This window comes from Apiotrichum porosum, assembly GCF_003942205.1.
Source record: "Apiotrichum porosum strain DSM 27194 chromosome Unknown scaffold_14, whole genome shotgun sequence".
NCBI classification, from domain to species: Eukaryota; Fungi; Basidiomycota; class Tremellomycetes; order Trichosporonales; family Trichosporonaceae; genus Apiotrichum; species Apiotrichum porosum.
Genome location: NW_021167121.1, coordinates 651,918 through 671,739, shown reverse-complemented (window position 1 = coordinate 671,739; position 19,822 = coordinate 651,918). Strand labels below are relative to the sequence as shown.

Sequence of the window (19,822 nt, the reverse complement as noted above, 5' to 3'; positions counted from 1 at the left end):
CGGCACATTTCTACGCCCACACGCTCTGCCTATCGTTGGACGACGACGACGTCGACAGGTTGCGCATGGCATCCGAAAAGTCCTTGTTGGTGGGCACATTCTGGCAGCGGTCCTCGCGGAGCTTTGTTGCCTGTGTCAAGGTGTTAGCACTACTAGGAGGGGGGTCTTTCTTTCTTTCTTCTCTGGGCGCGCGTGGAAGCAGGGTTGCGTACCTCGGGCTGTTCCTTCATAAGGGCCTGGTAATTAGCACGCAGCACAGCACAGTACACCATGCGCCATCGACGCTATCGTTGACGTACCTTGATCCGCTTGGCGTTGGCCGGATGAGTCGACATAAAGTCCAGGTTGCCACCGCCGCCGTCTGCGGCCGACATGCGCTCCCACATCCTGCCCCCATTAGCAAGTAACAAGGCAACGACACGACACCGTGCTCACTTTGGCGCCTCAGATGGGTGATAACACGCCTTGGCCATGAGGTTCAACCCGATAGTGTCGGCCTCGCTCTCGTTGGTACGAGAGTTGGGCAACCTGACAGTCAGTCCTGATTTCGTGATCGGCGGCCTTCAAGACAGGCTAAGCCATTGTTGTGTCGGCTGGTATGTAATGTAATGAACACGTACTGGAGTAGAAATGTCACCAGCAGCCTAGTGAGCCCCACATCGAGTCCAAGTGACTCGAACAAGAAGCTAATTCCAAAGAGCACCTTCATGGAGCTCATCCGTTCGGCGCCATGGCGTGCCACTGTCGTCAGTCGTGTCTCGGACCGAAGGATCCACTCACCGACGTGCGCAATTTCATGACCCATGACGGTGGCTAGGCCATCGTCGTTGGCAGACACCGGCAGGATGCCGGTAAAGACAAAGATCTTGCCTCCTGGAATCACAAACGCGTTCTTGGTCTTGGGGTCGTCGACCACAAACACTTCCCATTCGTTCTTGGTGCTGTTCTGGTCGTCGGCCCTGTCCCCGCTATAGATGTTGCCGTTCTCGTCGATGCCCCATTGGGACATTCGGGCCTCGACAGCACCGAGACCGGGGGCCGACTTCATGTGGCCAAGAGCGTTGCCCTCGACAATGCGAGTCGCGATTTCACGGACGCGCCTGGTGATGGGGTGGTTGGGTGGCAAGCACTTCATGCCAAACTGATCCATGGTCTCGACAAAGGACGCCTTGCCAATCTCCTGCTCCTGCTCTGGGGAGCAGTCCATGAACCGCAGACGGCCAGTCTCAGGAACACGTTCGAGGCTGGTGTGGCGGGCAGTTAGTCACAGTCTCAATTGACACAAACAAAAAAGCCACCACCCAAACGTCGTCAGTGGCACGCGCGGAAGACTCACTGTGCAATGTAGTAGATTACGCCAAACCCAGTAGCGACTCCAAAGACGATCATGCCGCGGTCTCCCCCCAAGCGCCGGCGCAGAAAGTTGGTGACATTGTTGCTTCCACCAGGCTGCCCTGAAGACGGAAAGTCGAAGCGTTCATAACGAGCGCTCTTTGGTGGGCTAGTCGTGAAACCACGCCGAGGGAGCTGCTTGAGGACGGCTGGACGCACTGTGCGTGCCGCAGGGATCGATGCCAGCGACTTGGCGGCGGGGCGGGCGATACGCGTGGCGGTCAGAAGGGGCCTCATGGTGAGATGAGTGAGAGGAAGAGTGGGAAGCACAGAGAAGCAGATGGAATCGGCGGGCTCTGCGATCTGGAGTGATGGCAGCGAATGTCGAGCGATCAAGCGAGAGGCCGAGAGGGCCGCCGATGACGACGCTGATGCGGGGCACTCGGCCCAGGCAGCGAGAGCGATAGCAACCGGCCCATCCAGCGCGCCTTTTTGATTTCAGCTCGCCTATTAATTTTTGGGTGCCCCGCACGCCTACCAAAACACACCCCGCCGGCTGCTAGGCGCGCACAGCCTGCCTCTGCCAGCCGCCGCTGTCCCCTCCCTGAGCCCGCTGTGACGCACGAGCGATGGCCGTCCTCTCCGTGTCGACGCCTCTATCAACAGTATCGTCAGTCGAGCATCGCAACACTGGCATTCATCCAAACATGCCGTCTGATCTCTCTTTCTGGATCGTATCGGTCCCCCTCCCCGACGGCGACCCCAACAGCGTCGTCGAAGACGTCCGCAAGGCTACTGGCGGCACCGTCCCCGTCGGAGGCTGGGAGATTCCCGAGCTCAAGGTGTGTCCTTCTTCTCCTCCTTGACGTGCGCCTTGACATGTCGTTGGCGTCCATGTCTCGGGAGGCCAGCTGCAACTGTTCTTACCACAGCTGGGCCACATGGACCTCGCATTATTACTGTCCCAAAGACTAGATGCTGACCTCTGCCAGGCCGGCACTCTCTCGTCGCTCATCACGCTCTCGGACTCGCTGCCCAAGACGGACGCTCAGTTCACGCAGACCGTCTCCAAGCTCCTCGACACCCTGCGCTCCCTCGTCAGCGAAGACAAGACCCGTCTTGCGCAACATGCCCGTGTCAATGACCGCGCAACAGAGGCCTACGTCCTCCCGGACCCCACTGGATCTGGCGGCTGGCGCTGGGACAAGGGACGCTGGGGCGACGGCGGCAAGGTCGGCGATGTCGTGACTGCCCTCACCGAGGTACGTGTATTGAGGTTGACGTGAGAGACAGAGAGATAATCGTGGACACTTCACGATGAAAGCAGTCGTGGCTGTGGCAAGGTGCCTGTTGGGCAGGACCTTTGGGTATGGTGGTGGTGAAGACCACGTTTCTTCCGTGGTCGCTGTCAGATTGTCTCCTCAAACCTGCCGGCCATCGTCTATCTCACTCAGCATCCACTTGACGCCTTGTCACTGACAAATTGCAGGAGATGACCACCATCGAGACCTCGCAGAAGCAGAAGACCCAGACGTACAACCTCGCCAAGGGCGCCCTTACTTCCCTGCAGAGGAAACGGACGTGGGTGGTAGTATGTCGATCGGCGCTGACCCACCAGTGGAAACCTCTCGCAGCGCTCGCTCGTCGATGTCGTCAAGAAGGAGGACATTGTTGAGAACTCCGAGTTCCTCGAGACCCTTCTCGTTGCCGTGCCCAAGTGGGTTCCCCTGTCTTGGATAGTGCTGACCCGCCAGGACCCTTGTCAAGGACTGGGAGTCCAAGTATGAGCGCCTCACCTCCATGGTTGTTCCCAGGAGCTCCCAGTGCGTATTGTTGAGCACGTTGAATGAGACACAGCTGACAGCGTTTTCTTATCCGCTTGCGTTTCGCCTATCTATCATCGGTTGCTGTCGTCGTCGACCTCGACCCAACCCCAATAATATCGGCCGCGCTTTACTGCACACGTTTCCTGTTTAATTCAACCCTTCAGCCAAGTTGCCGTGGACGACGAGTTTGCGCTCATGTCCGTTACCCTCTTCAGGAAGGTTCGCGACGACTTCATCCACAAGGCCCGTGAGAACAAGTGAGCTCCACCATTGACCCCGCCGCAGAGCGATTCTGACAAAGCAGGTTCATTGTCCGCGACTTCAAGTGGGACGACGCTGGTCTCGATAACCAGAAGAAGGAGCTTGCCCAGCTTGAGAAGGAGGAGAAGGAGCTCTGGGTGAGCTAGCGCGAACCGATTTTGAGCTGACACGTTAGACCGAGCTGCTCCGCCTGTCGAGGATAAACTTCTCCGAGGCGTTCCAGCTCCTCGCACACCTGAAGACCGTCCGCCTCTTTGTTGAGAGCGTGCTGAGGTACGGTCTCCCCGCCGAGTACGCCGGTGTCATTGTCAAGGTGAGTAGCAGGAAGGACTCTTTTCATTGGCCCATGATACCAATAGCTGACAACCTGCAGCCCGACCCCAAGACTGCCGTCAAGACCATCAAGCAGCTTGCTGCGCGCTACAACTACCTGGGGTCCGGCAAGAGCAAGGACACCAAGGCGGCCGCCAACGACGATGTGGTTGGCGAGTGGGCCAACGTTATGGAGCAGGAATACTACGACTTTGTGCTGTTTGAGATACCCAAGGTGGAGTTTTAGAGTAAGAGAAAGGCGATGCATGTTGTCCGTGATTTTTACAGATACACCGAGATACCCGCTATCGCTGTGATGTGGAGCGTTGCGACCATGAGCACGCGAGGGCAGGCCGTTGAGACTAGCATGTGTGGACGGCATATTCCTGCCACTCACCCGAATCTCGCCCGCAAGCGCAGACAACCGCCAGTTGCCGAGGTGGGCCGGCATTAGTCCACTCGGATACCGGGCCGACGTCCCGCCGGCCGTCCACATGAGGCCTACAACAGCAATGGAGTACGCTGTTTTCTGCTTGCGTTTCTCCCCACCCTCACGACTCTCTACTTGGACATAGACACCTCGCCGTACCCGCCATTCACAATGTCGCGTTATCACCAGCTCACAACCGAACAGCCCGCGAGCGTCGTGGACCTGAACCTGGCCCCCAACACGTCGTGTGTCCTCGTCAAGAAGCAGACCATCGAGGTCCGCCCTACCCCTCTGCCCATCCTTCAGCCCGATGGCATTCTCGTCAAGGTCATGGCATCGGGAATCTGTGGCTCAGATCTCCACAACTACCTCGCTGGCGGCGTCGGTGGGCGTCCTGTGACTGAGCCACTGGTCATGGGCCACGAGAGCTCTGGCGAGGTCATTGCCGTGGGCGAGTTTGTGACCACACACAAGGTCGGAGACCGCGTTGCTAGTGAGTGATATGTGCGCCATGGGCTGCAGGGAAGGTGTGCTTGTTCGCGACCCCGCCTACTTTGGGGGAGCCAGGGTAACGACAACTACGCCATGCCCCGCATTGTGGCCTTTAAACCCAAACTGCCTGAAAGCTGACCATATCTCAGTCGAACCGGGACTCCCATGCCGCAGGTGTGCCAACTGCAAGGCTGGCCGCATGAACATCTGCCTGGACGTCAAGTACTGTGGCGCCCCCGGCTCGGTCGGCAGCTTGATGCGTTATTTCGCCTTGCCAGCGGACATGGCCCCGCACCTCCCAGAGAGTCTGTCGTGGGAGGAGGCTGGTTCGCTCCAGCCTCTGGCTATTGGTGTCGCAATCGGTATCCGTGCCGACCTGCGCGCCCACCAGACCCTGGCCATCATGGGCTGTGGCCCTATTGGTCTCATCACCGCTGCCGTCGCGCACGCAAACTCGGCCAAGCTCATTATCGGCTTTGACATCAACCCCAAGCGCTGCGAGTTTGCCAGGAAGTACATCAGTCCCATTACTGGTCGTCCTATCTTTGACCGCGTCTTCCAAGTCGACAGCCTCCCGACGACTAGGAAGAGCGCCAACGGCGCCAATGGCCACGACGCGCACGACGAGAACGTCGGCGACGTCAAGTACGACGCGGCCAAGGAGCGTGCCAAGGAGTACCTTGCCATTATGAACGTCGAGGCAGATGGCGTGGACCGTGTCGTCGAGGCGAGCGGTGCCGAGGACGCCGGTCTCTTGGGTATTGCCATTGCCAAGCAGGGTGCTACTTGTGAGTCCCCTTTCCGTCTCCGTCCTGGCTAGGGACCTCCCCCTGCACAGCTGTTGTCACATTCACCATGCTCACACCCTCCCCAGACCTCGCTGTCGGCCTCGGCCACCACCAGACCAACATCTTCCCCACTCTGGCCGTCACAAATAAGGAAATCGATGTCAAGGGCATCACGCGCTACACGTCCACTTGCTTCCCCAACGCCATCGACCTGGTCCGCCGCGGTCAGGTCGACCTCAAGCAGCTCATCACCCTCGTCCTCCCGCTTACGGAGAGCAAGAGGGCTTTTGACGCCGTGGCGAGTGGCGAGGAGATTAAGGTTATCATCAAGAACCAGGAGTGTTGAGCAACGAGTTGAGAAGTCGACGAGATCCGGAGGGGGGAGGGGGCAACAGCACCAGCACACGCAGCTGGGGCGCTGCCGCAGACACGCATAGTAGGGATTCGGCTTTGTAACGCATATGAACTACTTGAGACAACCCGACAAGCGGCCATGACACCGACCTCGTGGACGATAAGCTCGAGATAAGATGCACAGACGCCACATGGTTGAGAGTGGCACAGCACCAAAACACTGGCTGACATGGCTGTTTTAGTTGCCGATCTGACCACGTCAGTCTACGTGCCTCGTCACCTACTTCTCACACTCCCCTTCCTCTCTCCTTCTCAACCGGCCGACGAGGTCACTCTTCACCCTGTCTCACTTGGCGTCACCTCGCGCCTTTACCAGCAAGGCCAAGAGCGGGTGTAATCGGTCTTTGGTCTTTGGTACGGTTTGTTCTTGGCGACTCGAGTTCCTCTGCTTGCAGCCTGCCACCTTCACACGTGCCTCCATCCCACGTTTGCCGTGTCCCGGCCGCCGTCGTATCCACCTACACCCGCCATCCTTCACTACTGGTCCCGGTTGCTAGTCTTATGATGTCAAGAATGATGTCACTGGGGTCTTGTTGTTCCCATATCGAGACAGATCCGGCTGGGCCGAAGGCCCCCTTCGTTGGGGAGGGGAGGGGGGGGGGCGTTGCACTACCACCTTCTTTGCGACTCTCACGGTCCACACCGCCGGTGCACATGTACAGACGGTGCTGCGTTGCCACTCTCACCGTCTCTCTGTTCACCAGTGCACGTCTCATTAGCTAGACCACAACTGTCAAACCGTCTTAACTCGCCCTTTCCCGTACACCTCACAAGCTCCCCATTCATAACAGCAAACATGTTCGCTGCTCGCGCCGCTCGTCCTGCCCGCCTCGCTGTTCGCGTACGTCCAGTTGCTCCCTTGGCGACAGACACATACGAGGTCGCTGCACACAGTGCTGTACTGACCTGACCCACAGCGCTACGCCACCGGTCCCGGTGCTCCCCCTCCCCCCGCGGGTGGCGTCGGCGGTGCCGCCAGTGGCGAGAAGAAGCCTGACAGTGGGTACTGATTGTCGCCTTCGACGCAGGTCGGCATTGGCAGCACGAGCTCCCTCGTCGGCAGGCCTCCTCATGTGCTTCCCTGCAGCTAACCGCCCTCCCCCACAGACACGCCCCTCCTCATCGCTGCTGGTCTCGCGGCGGCCGTCGGAGGCTACTACTTTATCAACAAGAAGGACGACAAGTCGGACGCCGAGAAGCTCAAGTCCCAGGCCAAGGACCTCACCGGCACGGCCCAGGACGTCGCCGCCAAGAAGGTGGGCGAGATCTCCAACCAGGTGCGTGTGGTTGCGGTGGCTCTAGCAGCATGTGGACGCGGGAATCCTCCCAGTCAAGTATTAACACAGCTTCAAGGTCCAGGCTGCCGTCAAGAAGTGAAGTCCCCACCAAGCGTCGTGCAGGGCTGGCTCCATCTGAAGAGACACGGGCCGCAAGTTGAGGAAAATAAAGAACCAAAAGTCGACCAAAAACAGAGAAGAGCGTGCAAGCTACTTGTGCATCATACTGTACATGTGATTGTCCGTGTCTCCAAATTCAAAGGGATCCTGCCCGTGAGGAGTGCTGCGGCACTCTGACAAAGTGGTGGTGGTGATGATGATGTGCGGTCGTTGTCGTGGGAAGCTCATTAAAGTGGGGGAGGATCCTGTACATCCTCCAGTGCTCATGGTGCCCGCATAGGGAGAGGCGATGTCTCCGGGTCGAGCTGGCTGAGCAGCTTGCTGAGCTTCTGCACATCCTCGGCGAACGGGACGTTGCTACCTCCTGTCGAGTGCGGTGACAAGGTACCATTGCCGTTGGTCGCGTTCAGGTCCTCCATCGCGAGCCAGCTGGTACAGTTAGACTCATCCAGGCTCGTATTCACTCACTGATCCAAGTCGCGCCTGAGATTCTTCGCCTTCAGCCTAAAATGGCTAAACATGGCCTGCTCGTCTGGTAGAGGTCAGTTGCAGGCCAACGATCCCGAAACTCACAAGGGAAAGGAGGCTTGGCCTTGTCTCCACCCTGCAACTCCTGCAGGCGCTCAAACATAAACTCCTTCTCGTCCTTGTCCTGCTCAATCTTCTGTCGCAAGCCCTGGATCTCCATCTCAAGCTTGCTTATCCTCTTGCCCTCGGGAGATGTCGGAGAGCCCGTGAGGTTGGACGGGATACCGCCACTAATGCTCAGGCTGCCGCTGTTGTGTCGCCGGGACGGCGTGAGCGGGGCCGTGTCAAGACGGCGGAGCTGGTCGGTCATGTCGCGACCGAGAGCTTCGTGTGACTGTTGCAATCCGCGGAGGAGCTCGGCACGCGAAGTCTGACCCTTGATGGTAGGCCCTCCGCGAGTGAGACCCCTTTGGCCTGCACCCAGCTCAGCTGCGAGGCGCTCATTCTCGGTGAGGAGCTTGTCCTGGGCCTTCTGGAGACGGGTGATCTCGTCCATGGCCCGAATGAGCTTGCCATCAGACGACCCTGAGACGGTGCGCTTGGGGCTGAGAACAGCAGTGGACATGCGGCGGCGGTGGTCCTGGAGGTCACGTTCGAGAGACGCGACCTTGGCCTCGGCAGCCATGCGGGCCTTGCGCTCGTCCTCGAGGGCCATGATGGCCGTCTTGTCCTCGGTGCTAAGCGATGCGCGAGCGGTACGCGCCTCCTTGCCCTTGGTCTTCTTGAGCAGGTCGTGGGACCGTTGGAGGTCATCCAGGTCGCCCTGGAGACGGTGGCGGTGGGTCTCGAGCGACTTGAGAATCTGGTTGAGACGCTTGTTCTCGGCGACTTGCTCGGCGAGCTGGCGGTCTGTCATCTTCTTGGCAGACTCGAGGACGTGGACGTGCTCCACAATTGTCTTGTTCTCGCGGCTGCGGAGAAGCGCCACTTCGTCGTCGCGAGCCTTGATGTCACCAGCAGCAGAGGCGAGCTCACGCTCAAGCTCCTGCATGTCATTGCGGTAGCAAGCGAGCTGCTCCTTGGCGTCGAGAATGTCGCGCTCCATGCGCTGGCGAGTGGCAATCTCATCCGAGAGCTGCTTGGTGGTCTGCTCCAGGCGCTTGCGAAGCACCTCGCGCTCTTGCTCGAGAGGGAGAAGGGCGTCCTCGAGGTCGGCAAACCGCTCCTCGTTCTCGGCGACCTGGCGGTTGAGACCTTCGCAGGTGGCAGTCATGTCCTGAAGCTTGCGCTCGGTCGTCTTGAGCTGGTTGACGATCGAATCGTGCTCGGCCTGGACCTGCTTCCTGGACTTGTCGGCATCGGCGGCAGCAGCCTCGAGTTTGACAACCTCGGAAGCCTTTGCCTTGAGCGTCTGGTTGGCGGTAGCCAGGTCCTTCTCTGCCGACGAGTGACGGCTGCGAAGAGCATCAATGTCGACACGAAGCTTGTTGGCGAGCTGTACTGCGCTCTCGCGTTGCTTCTCCGACGAGGCCTGCAGGTTCTCGACCTTCTTGCGGAGGTTGGTCATCTCGTCATCGCGGTTCTTCTCCACCTCGCGACGCTTAATGTCTTCTGAAGTCTTGGCGTCCAAGGTCTTGCGCAGCTCGTCGAGCGACTGTTGCAACTTGGTGCCCTCGGCAGTGCTCTGCTGGAGCTCCTTGTTACGCGCAGTAATGTCGGCAGTGAGACCGTCAATCTTGGACTGGAGGCGAGCCTTTTCGGCTTGAACTGCCTCATTGGCCTTGATAGAGGCGGAGCCCTTGGTTTCGAGCTCAGCAATGACCATCTGCTTGGCTGTGATGGTCGTCTCATGGGCCTTAATCATCTCCTTGAGGTCCGAGAGCTCGCTCTCCCGACGTCTGAGGTCCTTGGTAAGAGAAGCGACCTGGGTGTTGCTATCCTCGCTGACGGGTTAGCCCAACAACTTTTCCGTTTGTTCACCCACCTCTTCTTCTTCTCCTCCTGGATGAGCTTTTGGAGATCAACAACCTCGCCGTCCTTCTTTTCCTTGCTGCGACGTGTCTGCTCCTCCTTCTTGGTCATGTCCCGACGGAAGTCGTCGAGCTGACGAGACAGCTCCATCTTCTCATTCTCGAGCTTGGAGTGGGTAGCGGATTTATCCTTGGACTGGCGCAGAAGGTCGGCCTCACGCTCACGCCAAGCGGCGTTGTCCTTTTCAAACATGCGCACCTGCTCGGCGAGCTGGTCGTGCTTGTGCTGGAGCTTGGCGAGGTTGTCGCGGTGGCCCTCGGCAGTGGCGGCAGCCTCGTCGCGCGCCGCTTCGAGCCTTTCGAGCTCCGCCTCGAGCTCGGTGACGCGCTCCTGGAGCGTGGACTCGGCCTCCTTGGAGCGAGTCAGGAGCTGCTCCTTCTCGAGGGCCAGGTCACGCTCAGACAAGAGGTCTTTCTCGACCTTCTCCTTCTCGGCCAAGAGAGTGGCACGAAGCTCCTCCAGGCGCTTCTTCTCCTTTTCATCGCGCTCAGCACGCTCTTTGGCGATGGCCAGCTCGGCCGCCTTGCGTGCAAGCTCGTTATCGGAGCGGGTGGCGGCAAGCAAGGGGCGGACCTTGACGTAGAGCGACCACCAAGGCCAGTCACGAAGCTCATTGTAGGCACGAGCGTTGCGCTGGATGGTGCGGACGGCCTGGGCGCGGTTGATGAGCTTGTTGATTCTGCGGCGGCAGATGTGCATGCGCGCCGCCGCCTGGAAGCGACGGAAAATGTCCGTGAGGAGGCTGTCGCGGCGCTCCTCGAGCTCTGCGAGGATGCCGGCCTTGAAGAAGATCTTGGTGGCTCCGATAGCGTAGAACTCAGAGTCGAGCTCGAGCGCTTCGGCAATCAGGCCGGCAGCCTTGCGGCCATCCATGTAGCCCTGCGGGATGACACCAGGGGCCAGCACTTCGTAGCGCTGGCGGAATTCGGCAAACGACAGGCGGTTGGGGAAGCCAAGACGGGCAATACGGATACCTTCAATGACACCGTTGCAGCGGAGCTGGTCGAGGACAAGGTTGACGTTGACCTTGCCAGGTTTCTTCTCCGAGTTGGGGACGATGCAGCGCACAAAGTGGGGCTGAGTGGCAGCGAGTTGGGTCATGAGCTGACCCAACTGCTCTTTGTGGCGCTGACCGACAGTGCGGAAGGCACCGCGCTTGATACGCTTGCCACCGACCGGGGCGTTGACGTCCTCTGCGTAGTCGGCAAACATGATCTTAATCTTAGGAACCGAGGACGCGGAGAGGAGGCGAGCGACGGCATCGTTGATGGGGTCCTTGTTCTTCTGGAGCCAGCCCTCGGTAACATACTCGACGTCGCCGGCGTAGTGCTTGATAACGAACCCACGGCTGAAGCGGGTGGCACGGAACTTGGCAGAACCGGCGTGGACCTGCCGGTTTGAACCCTTGGGGGGTTCCCAGATACCTTGCACCTTGTCGGTGAACGTGACGTCGGTGGCCTTGGGCATGATACACTCTTCATCGAGTAAGGAGAGAATGCCCACAGGCTGGGTCGCCTCGATGAGGTCGATAGTGGGTTGGAGGTCGAGACCAAAGTTGACATAGTCCCACTTGATGCCCTCGCGGGTGTACTCTTCCTGCTCGAGGGTGAACATGTGGAAGTTGAAGAACTGCTGAAGCTTTTCGTTGGTAAAGTTGATGAGCATCTGTTCGTAGCTGTTCTCTTCAAAGATTTCAAAGCCAGCGATATCGAGGACACCAATGGAGAGCCTGTCGGTCAGCTCACAACTCATTGCCTAGCGTACTTACGACTTGGTGCTGGGGCGATCGAGAGCCTTGTTGATACGGTCAACCATCCAGCCAAACGTCTTCTCAAACATGAACTTGGACAGAGCGGCGAGCTCGTCCTCTGCCTGCTTCTTTGACCTGGCGTGGGTAACCCACTCGCGACCGGCGCGGACCTTTGGTGAAAGGACCGACTTCATAAAGTCTTTGACGGGGATACCAAGGAGGTGGCAGACCTTCTCGGCCGTTGGCTGCGACTCCGGGGGCATGAAACACTGGTCGGCCGAGCCGCCAACCAGGACAATGTTACCAATGTGAAGGATGGTGGCGACGACACGGAAGAGCTCAAACTGCTCGTCCTTGGTGAAACCGACAACGCCAAGAGCCTCCTTGAGCAAGCGCCACTCGCTGAGGTCGTCCACACCGTCAATCTGCTGCCTGGTCTTGTTGAGGACGTTGTAGTCTTCAGGGCCGCCTTCGATAAGGAGAGGTTCGCTCAGACCGGCCTCTTTGGCACCCTTGAGCAGCTGGTAGAAGACGTGGAAGGACCGCTCGCCAGAGGCCCGGGCAGTCACCCTGCTCTTCTCAAGAAGGTACCAGTCAATGTTGGCACCGGCAATGGCACCGGCAGGCGAGAAGAAGATGCGAACAAACTTGCCGAAACGCGAAGAGTTGTTGTTGCGCATGGTCTGAGCGTTACCAAACGCCTCGAGGATGGGGTTTGCCTGGAGGATCTGGCGCTCAAGGAGACCAAGCTCGGCATCCTGTGTTGCGAGAGATGCCAAGTCGATCTCTTCGGCGTCCCTGCCCTTGTAACTTGATGAGCGGGGAAGGCCAGTGATGGGTGCTGACGCGGTGGAGGTCGAGGGGTCGGACGCGCTCGCGATAGCGGCGAGGTATTGGATGACCTTCTTTGTGTTCTCTGTCTTGCCGGCACCGGATTCACCGCTGGTACAGGGTCAGCGCCGCCACAGTTCCCAAAGCTCGTTTGACATACGTGATCAAGATGCTCTGGCTCTCACGCTCCTCGCCAATCTGCTGCCATGCGCGTTCTGCAATGGCAAATATGTGTGGAGCGTTCTCTTCTCGCCTCTTTGTGCGGTATTGCGAGATGATCTTGGGGGTGTAGATGGGGAGCGGACGGTATGGGTTGAGCGAGATGAGGAATAAGCTGTAGCGTTAGGACACTGAAAGAGGCGACGTCACGAACCCTGAATAGGTCTAACCCGTCAGCTCCAGCACGAACGACAGACACTGCTTGGCAAATCATCTCAAGAGAGAGACGGAGATGGCCTAGCAGTAGGAAAGGTGAGCACTCACATAGATGCTTCCAGATCCGTAGCGTTGACGAAGGTCGTTCACCACGCTGGCCTCGTTGAGGTGGGTGAGCTCGGCAATGTCTTCAACGTTGTCAAACTGTGGAGGATTCATGGGCGAAAGCGTGTCCACTGGCACTGTGCGCATCTCGTTGGTGGTCGTGATGACCACTTCGGCAGTGGCATCTGGGCCAGTCGAGCGCTGCGCAGGCTCCGTCTTGATCCATCCCGGAAGGAAGCCCTCGACGGTGTCGGGGATCCAAACGCGCCTGTGCGTGTCCGAATTTCAAGTGGAGCCAAGCGAGCGGGCCATGAGTTGACGGGGAGATGGTTGGTAGTTGTGAGAGTCACAAACAAGGTTTTGGTCGAGAGGGAAGCGTGCGATGAGAGACAAGGAAGGACGTCGTCAGCACAGACCACGATCAACAACAACAAACAACTCACTTCTTCTCACTGAACTCTGCCTGCGCTGCAGCGTCGACCGCCGAGTCCTTAGAGGTCTTGGTCAAGAGCTTTGAGGGGTCCATGGTAGCGTCTGAGCGCCAGGGCTCGAGATGCGAGGTCGCTCGGGCGTGTCAAGGTGGCGGCCTGGCCAGTGTTTGCTGCTGTCTGGGACGACGGTCTGGGAGTTGGGCCCGGATGTGCCGTCGGGTTGAGCGTGTCGAACTGAATGGGTGGTGTCGCAGGAGCGTCTGCGTGAAGTGTGGTGTGATTCAAAAACACGACTCAGAAGATGAGTCCCAGAGATGGTGTAGTGGGATGTTGGGAAGTATGAGGGGGTCGATGAGAGGAGGGTGTGTGGTGTTGGTGTCGCTGGCTGATCCCAGGGGCGCGCGGCGCGGGGGGGTTGGTGGCTTGGTGTTGTTGACCCCGGACGCGTTACGTAAGATGGAAAGAAATCAGGCTCCACCCTTTGTTTATATGTGTGGCACTGCTAAGCGCGGCTAGCGCGGTGTTTGTGATAACAAGAGAGGCCATGTGGATTCTGATATACACGTCATACACGCGGCGACAGCGAAAGGCGGTAAACCGGGATTAGAATACTGGAGAGAGAGAGCCACAGTGCCCCCGTGAGCGCCCGCGCTTGTGCAACCTGGCCTGCGCCAACCGCCTCGAGAACGCCGTCACCCAACCACCATCATTCCCTCCCTCTCCCTCCTCATCACCTCAATCTCCACCTCTTCCTCAACCCCCCCCATCTCCCACCCCTCACCACCAACATCCCCATTTCTGCATCTCTAGAGGGGCCTCCCACCACAACAGTACTCTGTATCGGGGCCATCTCGCAACACCGCAGCAATTCCAAACCAACATAAACTCGAATACAACGTCACACAACCCACGCACCCACCGTAACCTCAACCCCCCCACTCCCCCCCTTCTTCCTTCCCATCACCATGGCGTCCACATCAACGTGAGTGCACCTTCTCTCTCTCTCTCTCGCAATTTGCCTTGTGCTAACCCTATGCAAGGCCCCAACAGGGCGACTACCGTGTCGGCCTCGTTCGTCCTCCAAAGGACATGCGTCCTCAGACCGAGGTAAGTTTCGATCGAGAGAGGATGCGCCTGCTTCTCGCAACAAAGGACCGAGCTCACCGCGCGCCCAGGACGTCACTGCCACCCAAGGGTCTTCCTTTGACGACTTTGGCCTGAGCCGCGAGCTGCTCATGGGCATTTGGGAGGCTGGCTTTGAGAGGCCATCTCCTATTCAGGAGGAGGCAATCCCCATGGCCATAACCGGCCGTGACATTCTTGCGCGTGCCAAGAATGGAACGGGCAAGACTGGGTCGTTCGTCATCCCCACCCTCAACCGCGTCAACCCCAGCATCAACCACATCCAGGCCGTCATTCTCGTCCCCACTCGTGAGCTCGCGCTCCAAACATCACAGGTGTGCAAGACCCTTGGCGCGCACATTCCCGGTCTCCAGGTCATGGTCACCACTGGCGGCACCACATTGCGAGACGACATTCTCCGTCTCCAGGAGCCCGTCCACATCCTCGTCGGTACCCCCGGCCGTATTCTCGACCTCGGCGGCAAGCGCATCGCCGACCTGAGCCGGTCCGGCATCTTCGTCATGGACGAGGCCGACAAGCTCCTTTCCGAGGAGTTCACCCCCGTGGTCGAGCAGCTGCTCGCCCTCTGCCCCCAGGAGAGGCAGGTCATGCTCTTCTCCGCCACCTTCCCTGTCCACGTCAAGGACTTCCGCAACCGCAACATGGTCCAGCCCTACGAGATCAACCTCATGGACGAGCTCACTCTCAAGGGTGTGACCCAATACTACGCCTATGTCGAGGAGAGGCAAAAGGTGCACTGTCTCAACACTCTCTTCTCCAAGCTCCAGATCAACCAGTCTATCATTTTCTGCAACTCCACCAACCGTGTCGAGCTCCTCGCCAAGAAGATCACCGAGCTTGGCTACTCGTGTTTCTACTCCCATGCCAAGATGCTCCAGTCCCACCGTAACCGTGTCTTCCACGACTTCCGCCAGGGTATGACCCGTAACCTTGTGTGCTCTGGTAAGTCGTATAGCTGTATTTGCCTGGAACATAGCTGACCGTTTAGATCTCCTTACCCGTGGTATCGACATCCAGGCGGTCAACGTGGTCATCAACTTTGACTTCCCCCGCACCGCCGAGTCGTATCTCCATCGCATTGGTCGTTCGGGCCGTTTCGGCCACCTGGGTCTCGCCATTTCGCTCCTCACCTACGAGGACCGCCAGAACCTGTACCGTATCGAGACCGAGCTCGGTACTGAGATCCAGCCCATCCCCGCCGTCATCGACCCCGTCCTCTACGTCGCCCCCGCGGCCATCGAGGAGCCCGCTCCCCCAGCCCGCTCCGCCCCCGTTTCCCGCCCCCCTCAGCAGCAGCAGCAGCAGCAGCAAGCCCCCGCACCGGCTCAGCCTGCCCCGAACGCTCCTGTGCATGCCCCCATTGCCCAGCCCGCCGCCCACCCGCCACCTGCCGTCCTTGCCGCTCAGCAGCAGCAGCAGCAGGGCTCGGGCTCTGCCACTCCGCAGGATGGCCAGGCCCGTTCGCAGAACAACTCGCGCCCCAACAGCAGCAACCGCACTCGCGGCGGCCAGCCTCGTCGTGAGGGTGGTGTCGGTGGCCAAGGTGGCCAGCAGCAGCGTCGTGGAGGTGCGAACGGCGGCGGCAACCGCGGTGGTCGCCAGCAGGGTCAACAGCAGCCCGGCGGTACGGGCACCGCCCCTGCTGCGCCGACTGCGGCTGCTCGTGCGGCCTAGACGCCGAGAGAGAAGTAGATCTCGAAGACTATCAAGACTGCGAGAGAACACCACAAGAAGACCGAGAGAGAGAGAGAGGTGGACGACGACGAAGACTGTCAAAGAGTGGAGTCAGAAGTCGCGCTTGAAGGGCCTAGGCTTTCTGCGCAAGTGACGGACGCGATTCAACTCGCCCGTTACCATAAGAGACACGAGGGCGCGAGGAGTGCGTGTGGCGGTGGATGTTGAGAGATAGGGGGGCGACTTTTCTTTTTTTTTTTTCTTTTTCGTTTTTTTTTTGGAGACCGACAGTAGACGCGTAGATTGCTCTGGAACCACTCGAGTGATGCATGACGTTTGTTGGTTGAATGCAAAGGGGCCAAAGGCGTGTGGGCAGCGAGTATACCTGATTACCTGAGCAATCAGCGCCTGGCCTGTGGGGGGGAGGTTCGTGTTCCCTGCAAACGGGGCTGGCTGGGGATGGCACGGTCACCGCCAGCAAATGAAAAGTGAGGTCTGATCGGGGGTCTGGAGCGATAAAGGCGCGGCGTGTAAGTGGCCATTAGGGGGTCCAGAATAGGGGAAAAGGTTCCGCTAATGAATTTTACTAATGTGACTGACCCACCCGTGAGTCGGATCTGAATCTGCGCGCTGGCCTTGGGTGAATCCCATATTGTTGTGCGAGCACGCTAGCCCCGGGGTGGATTGACGCCACCAGCGAGCGGTCGCAGTGTCCCGGGACTCCGCGAGTCACAACGGGCGAGTGAGCGAGTGGACTGATTGCCCTCGTCGGTCCAGTCAGTCCCCCCGTGCTTCTCTCTTGTCGTCGTCGTCGTCGTCGGTCTCCTCCTACTACCAAGTACACAACACAGTACACAACACACAGGCAATATCCCTCCCTCCCACCCCCATCCACCTTGTGCATTTCCCCTTTTCCTTCCCTTCCCATCTTCCCCTTACTTCCACGCGTCATCGTCCACACTCGCCCCATCCCGTCCCCCCCTTTCCAGTCCACCGCGACTCGAGCAAAGTACCCCAGCCTTCATCCTCGTCACCTCCCCGCGCGCGACACCACGCATACCGCGTCCTTTGCGTTCCACCATCACACCATCGCTCATTCACGCTGTTGTCGTAAAGCACGAACAACCCCGGGGACACTGTCCTCCTGATACCAGCACCAGCACCACCACCAGCACCACCACCAGCACCACCACCCCACCATCCACCCGAGACACACGCGTCCAATCGGAACTGCGGCCCCGCAATGAGTGTCCCCGCCACCTCGCCTTCGCCGCTGCCCAGCGATGCGGCGAACGCAAAGCCCATCCCAGCGACACGCGCCCGCCCGACTCCAATCGCCGGCGCCGCCGACTCGCCGCGCGGCGCGTCGCCGTCCGGCTCGTCGTTTCGCCGTGCTGGCCGCAGCGTGACCGGTGTCAGCCTCGGCATCGACGCCAACGGCCACAGCGCCGCTGAAGGCGACTCCAACTGGCGCACACGCGGCAGCGAGGTTGGATCGCTGCCCAAGGGCCGGTCTGCCGGCCCGGAACGTACAGTGGGCGGCTTTGAGAAGCGTGAAGTCCGTGGCGCCGCTGCGGCAGCCAGCGCGCTCTCGGGATCCAAGGAGAAAGGTGAGTGTACACGCGTTTGGATGGGTGGCGACGGGACGAGCAGTGCTCGTCGTCGCCGTCGTCGCCGCCGTCCACTTGCTCCGACGAGAGAAGCATCTGACACTCCACGCAGCCGCGGCGCTCAGCCACGTCCCTTGCCGCTTCTTCAAGGCCGGCGCATGCACTGCTGGATCTAGCTGCCCATTCTCCCATGACCGTGAGTGTTGAGATCTACACACAGAAAGAAGCCACACATCCAAGCGATCTCTGCTAACCATTCCTCCCTTTGCAGTCGGTGGCAAGCGTGAAGTGTGCCAGTGGTTCCTCAAGGGCGATTGCAAGTTCGGTCACAAGTGTGAGTGCAAGGCGGCTGGCAGATTGCGTGCGATTCCAGGCTGCGGCGTTTCTGGAATGGGGTCTCGCTCGGTCAATGGGGGCGTCGTTCGCTAACGCCCGCCTGCAGGTGCTCTCGCTCATGTCCGCCCTGGTGAGCCCATGTCGATGGACAGACGGAACAAGAAGGACCAGCAGCGCGAGGCTCGCGAACGCCATGGCGATTCGCTGGGCCGCTCGATGGGTGACGATCTCGGAACGTCCCCGGCAACCAGCTTTGGTGCCCGCGCATCGCCGATCCCTACCCCCATCTCGCACCCGGTCCCTATCAAGTCGGCCATCTCACAGTCGCTGCAGTCGGGATCGATCCAATCGCCGAGCCGCTTTGCCTCGTCGCCGTTGCGCGAGCCGTACGGGCCTCCTGCGGCGGTGGTCGCAGGGTCGCCATCGGCTGGGTTCAACCAGAACTCGCGACCCCTCAGTGGCGCCGCTGGCTTTGCGTCGTCGCCGTCGCGTCCGTCGCCCCTCTCGTCGTCGTTCAACGCCCGTGCCACCTCGGGCATGTCGCTCAAGGGCAGCTCGTTGGTTGCAGCCCACTCGCCGCTTCGCCCGCCCGCTACATCGGGCACGTTCTCGAGCTCATTCTCGCACACGTCCGCGTCGGTCGACAAGTCGAGCGGCCAGCTTTCGGCGTCGTTTGCCGGCGGTGCGCGCAGCATCTGGTCGCGTTCCGACACTCCCGACGAGCCCCTCCATCCTGGCGGTACCAGCGCTCGCCGTGGCGTCCCTTCCGTCTCTGCCCGTCTCATTACCGACGTGTTTGACGAGCACGATGACCATGGCGAGGACCTCTTGCCCTCTAGCCTCTCGGAACTCCTCACTCCCAAGGAGCGCGCCCGCCGCATGTCCCGCAACGACAGCCACGACTCGTACGTTGGTTCGCCGGGTCGACAGAACTTTATCAACCCGCACCAGTATGTCGGTGCCGAGCGTCTTGCCCAGTCGGCCAACGCCGCTATCCCTGCCGGTGGCTTCTTGCAGGCCTTGTGGAAGGAGGACGGCGGAGACGCCCGTGCCGGTGCCGATGGCGAGACCGTCACTCCCCCTCCTGAGAGCGTCAGCACGCCGACCGGCACCACCCCTTCGGACCCGCTCTCGTTCGCCCCTTCGCAGCCCCAGCCTCAGCCGGCACTCCGCCAGTCCCTCCTGTCGCAGCAGCGCACGACGCCTGGCTCGCCCGGCGTCCAGATCCGCCAGGTGGCCCCCGCTGTCGACGCGCCCTTCCTCATCCGCGGCACCGACCCCAGCTCGCCCACTGCCCGTGTCCTTTCCGAGCACGCTCCGGGTCAGTCATTGCCCGGTGGCCTCGCCGCGGCCCTCAGCCGCATGCACATGCAGCCCCGCGTTCCCTCGGGTCTCAGCGGGTCGGGTGCCCACGTCGCCACCCCGCCAGGCTTCAACTCGGCCGCTGCGCGCCGCGAGGACCACGACGAGGAGGCCCTGTTCCACATGGACGGTTAAGTTTGAGAGAGCATCCCACACTTGCACGCCGACACTACCGGCCAAAATCCACCACCACCACCACCGCCACCCACCTCTCCACCGCCACCCAGCATTTTCACTGTAACGCGATTCGACCGAACAAGGACCGAATAATGGCCACGACGAAGGGATCTACACAGAGAGAGATGAGAGAGAGAGAGGAAGAAGTCAAACAGAAGAAGAGACCAAAAAAAAGACGGTTCACGTTCATTTTCAGAGAAAGATAAAGAGAGAGAGAGAGAGAGAGACACTGCCATTTGAGTTTTTTTTGAATCCCCACCCCAAAAGAGAGTCTGTA

General features: G+C 59.9%; 7 protein-coding genes across 7 annotated transcripts; 5 read left to right on the top strand and 2 right to left on the bottom strand.

The window, feature by feature from the left end:
- Positions 1-10: 10 nt before the first annotated feature.
- EHS24_003040 (uncharacterized protein) lies at positions 11-1,629 on the bottom strand (the record flags this gene model as incomplete). Its single annotated transcript, XM_028618746.1, has 7 exons — positions 11-130; positions 213-236; positions 300-387; positions 436-528; positions 621-741; positions 781-1,244; positions 1,337-1,629. 7 exons carry the CDS (start codon positions 1,627-1,629, stop codon positions 11-13), a joined length of 1,203 nt encoding a protein of 400 aa, XP_028473113.1.
- Positions 1,630-1,961: 332 nt separating this feature from the next.
- On the top strand, positions 1,962-3,978 carry VMA5 (Vacuolar ATP synthase subunit C; the record flags this gene model as incomplete). Its single annotated transcript, XM_028618745.1, has 9 exons — positions 1,962-2,174; positions 2,325-2,594; positions 2,822-2,913; positions 2,951-3,049; positions 3,087-3,155; positions 3,323-3,415; positions 3,463-3,556; positions 3,595-3,732; positions 3,793-3,978. The coding sequence occupies 9 exons, from the start codon at positions 1,962-1,964 to the stop codon at positions 3,976-3,978; spliced, it is 1,254 nt and encodes a 417-aa protein (XP_028473112.1).
- Positions 3,979-4,332: 354 nt separating this feature from the next.
- Positions 4,333-5,787, top strand: EHS24_003038 (uncharacterized protein; the record flags this gene model as incomplete). Its single annotated transcript, XM_028618744.1, has 3 exons — positions 4,333-4,654; positions 4,803-5,441; positions 5,492-5,787. 3 exons carry the CDS (start codon positions 4,333-4,335, stop codon positions 5,785-5,787), a joined length of 1,257 nt encoding a protein of 418 aa, XP_028473111.1.
- Positions 5,788-6,651: 864 nt separating this feature from the next.
- EHS24_003037 (uncharacterized protein) lies at positions 6,652-7,232 on the top strand (the record flags this gene model as incomplete). The annotated part of the gene is made up of 4 exons (XM_028618743.1): positions 6,652-6,696; positions 6,773-6,854; positions 6,963-7,132; positions 7,209-7,232. 4 exons carry the CDS (start codon positions 6,652-6,654, stop codon positions 7,230-7,232), a joined length of 321 nt encoding a protein of 106 aa, XP_028473110.1.
- A 283-nt stretch (positions 7,233-7,515) lies between these two features.
- On the bottom strand, positions 7,516-13,338 carry EHS24_003036 (uncharacterized protein; the record flags this gene model as incomplete). The annotated part of the gene is made up of 9 exons (XM_028618742.1): positions 7,516-7,681; positions 7,721-7,784; positions 7,826-9,654; positions 9,705-11,480; positions 11,520-12,443; positions 12,493-12,666; positions 12,706-12,716; positions 12,816-13,080; positions 13,256-13,338. 9 exons carry the CDS (start codon positions 13,336-13,338, stop codon positions 7,516-7,518), a joined length of 5,292 nt encoding a protein of 1,763 aa, XP_028473109.1.
- An 870-nt stretch (positions 13,339-14,208) lies between these two features.
- On the top strand, positions 14,209-16,060 carry DHH1 (DExD/H-box ATP-dependent RNA helicase dhh1; the record flags this gene model as incomplete). The annotated part of the gene is made up of 4 exons (XM_028618741.1): positions 14,209-14,225; positions 14,284-14,350; positions 14,419-15,328; positions 15,375-16,060. 4 exons carry the CDS (start codon positions 14,209-14,211, stop codon positions 16,058-16,060), a joined length of 1,680 nt encoding a protein of 559 aa, XP_028473108.1.
- Positions 16,061-17,303: 1,243 nt separating this feature from the next.
- Positions 17,304-19,503, top strand: EHS24_003034 (uncharacterized protein; the record flags this gene model as incomplete). The annotated part of the gene is made up of 4 exons (XM_028618740.1): positions 17,304-17,670; positions 17,783-17,866; positions 17,942-18,004; positions 18,113-19,503. 4 exons carry the CDS (start codon positions 17,304-17,306, stop codon positions 19,501-19,503), a joined length of 1,905 nt encoding a protein of 634 aa, XP_028473107.1.
- Between the last annotated feature and the right edge of the window lie 319 nt (positions 19,504-19,822).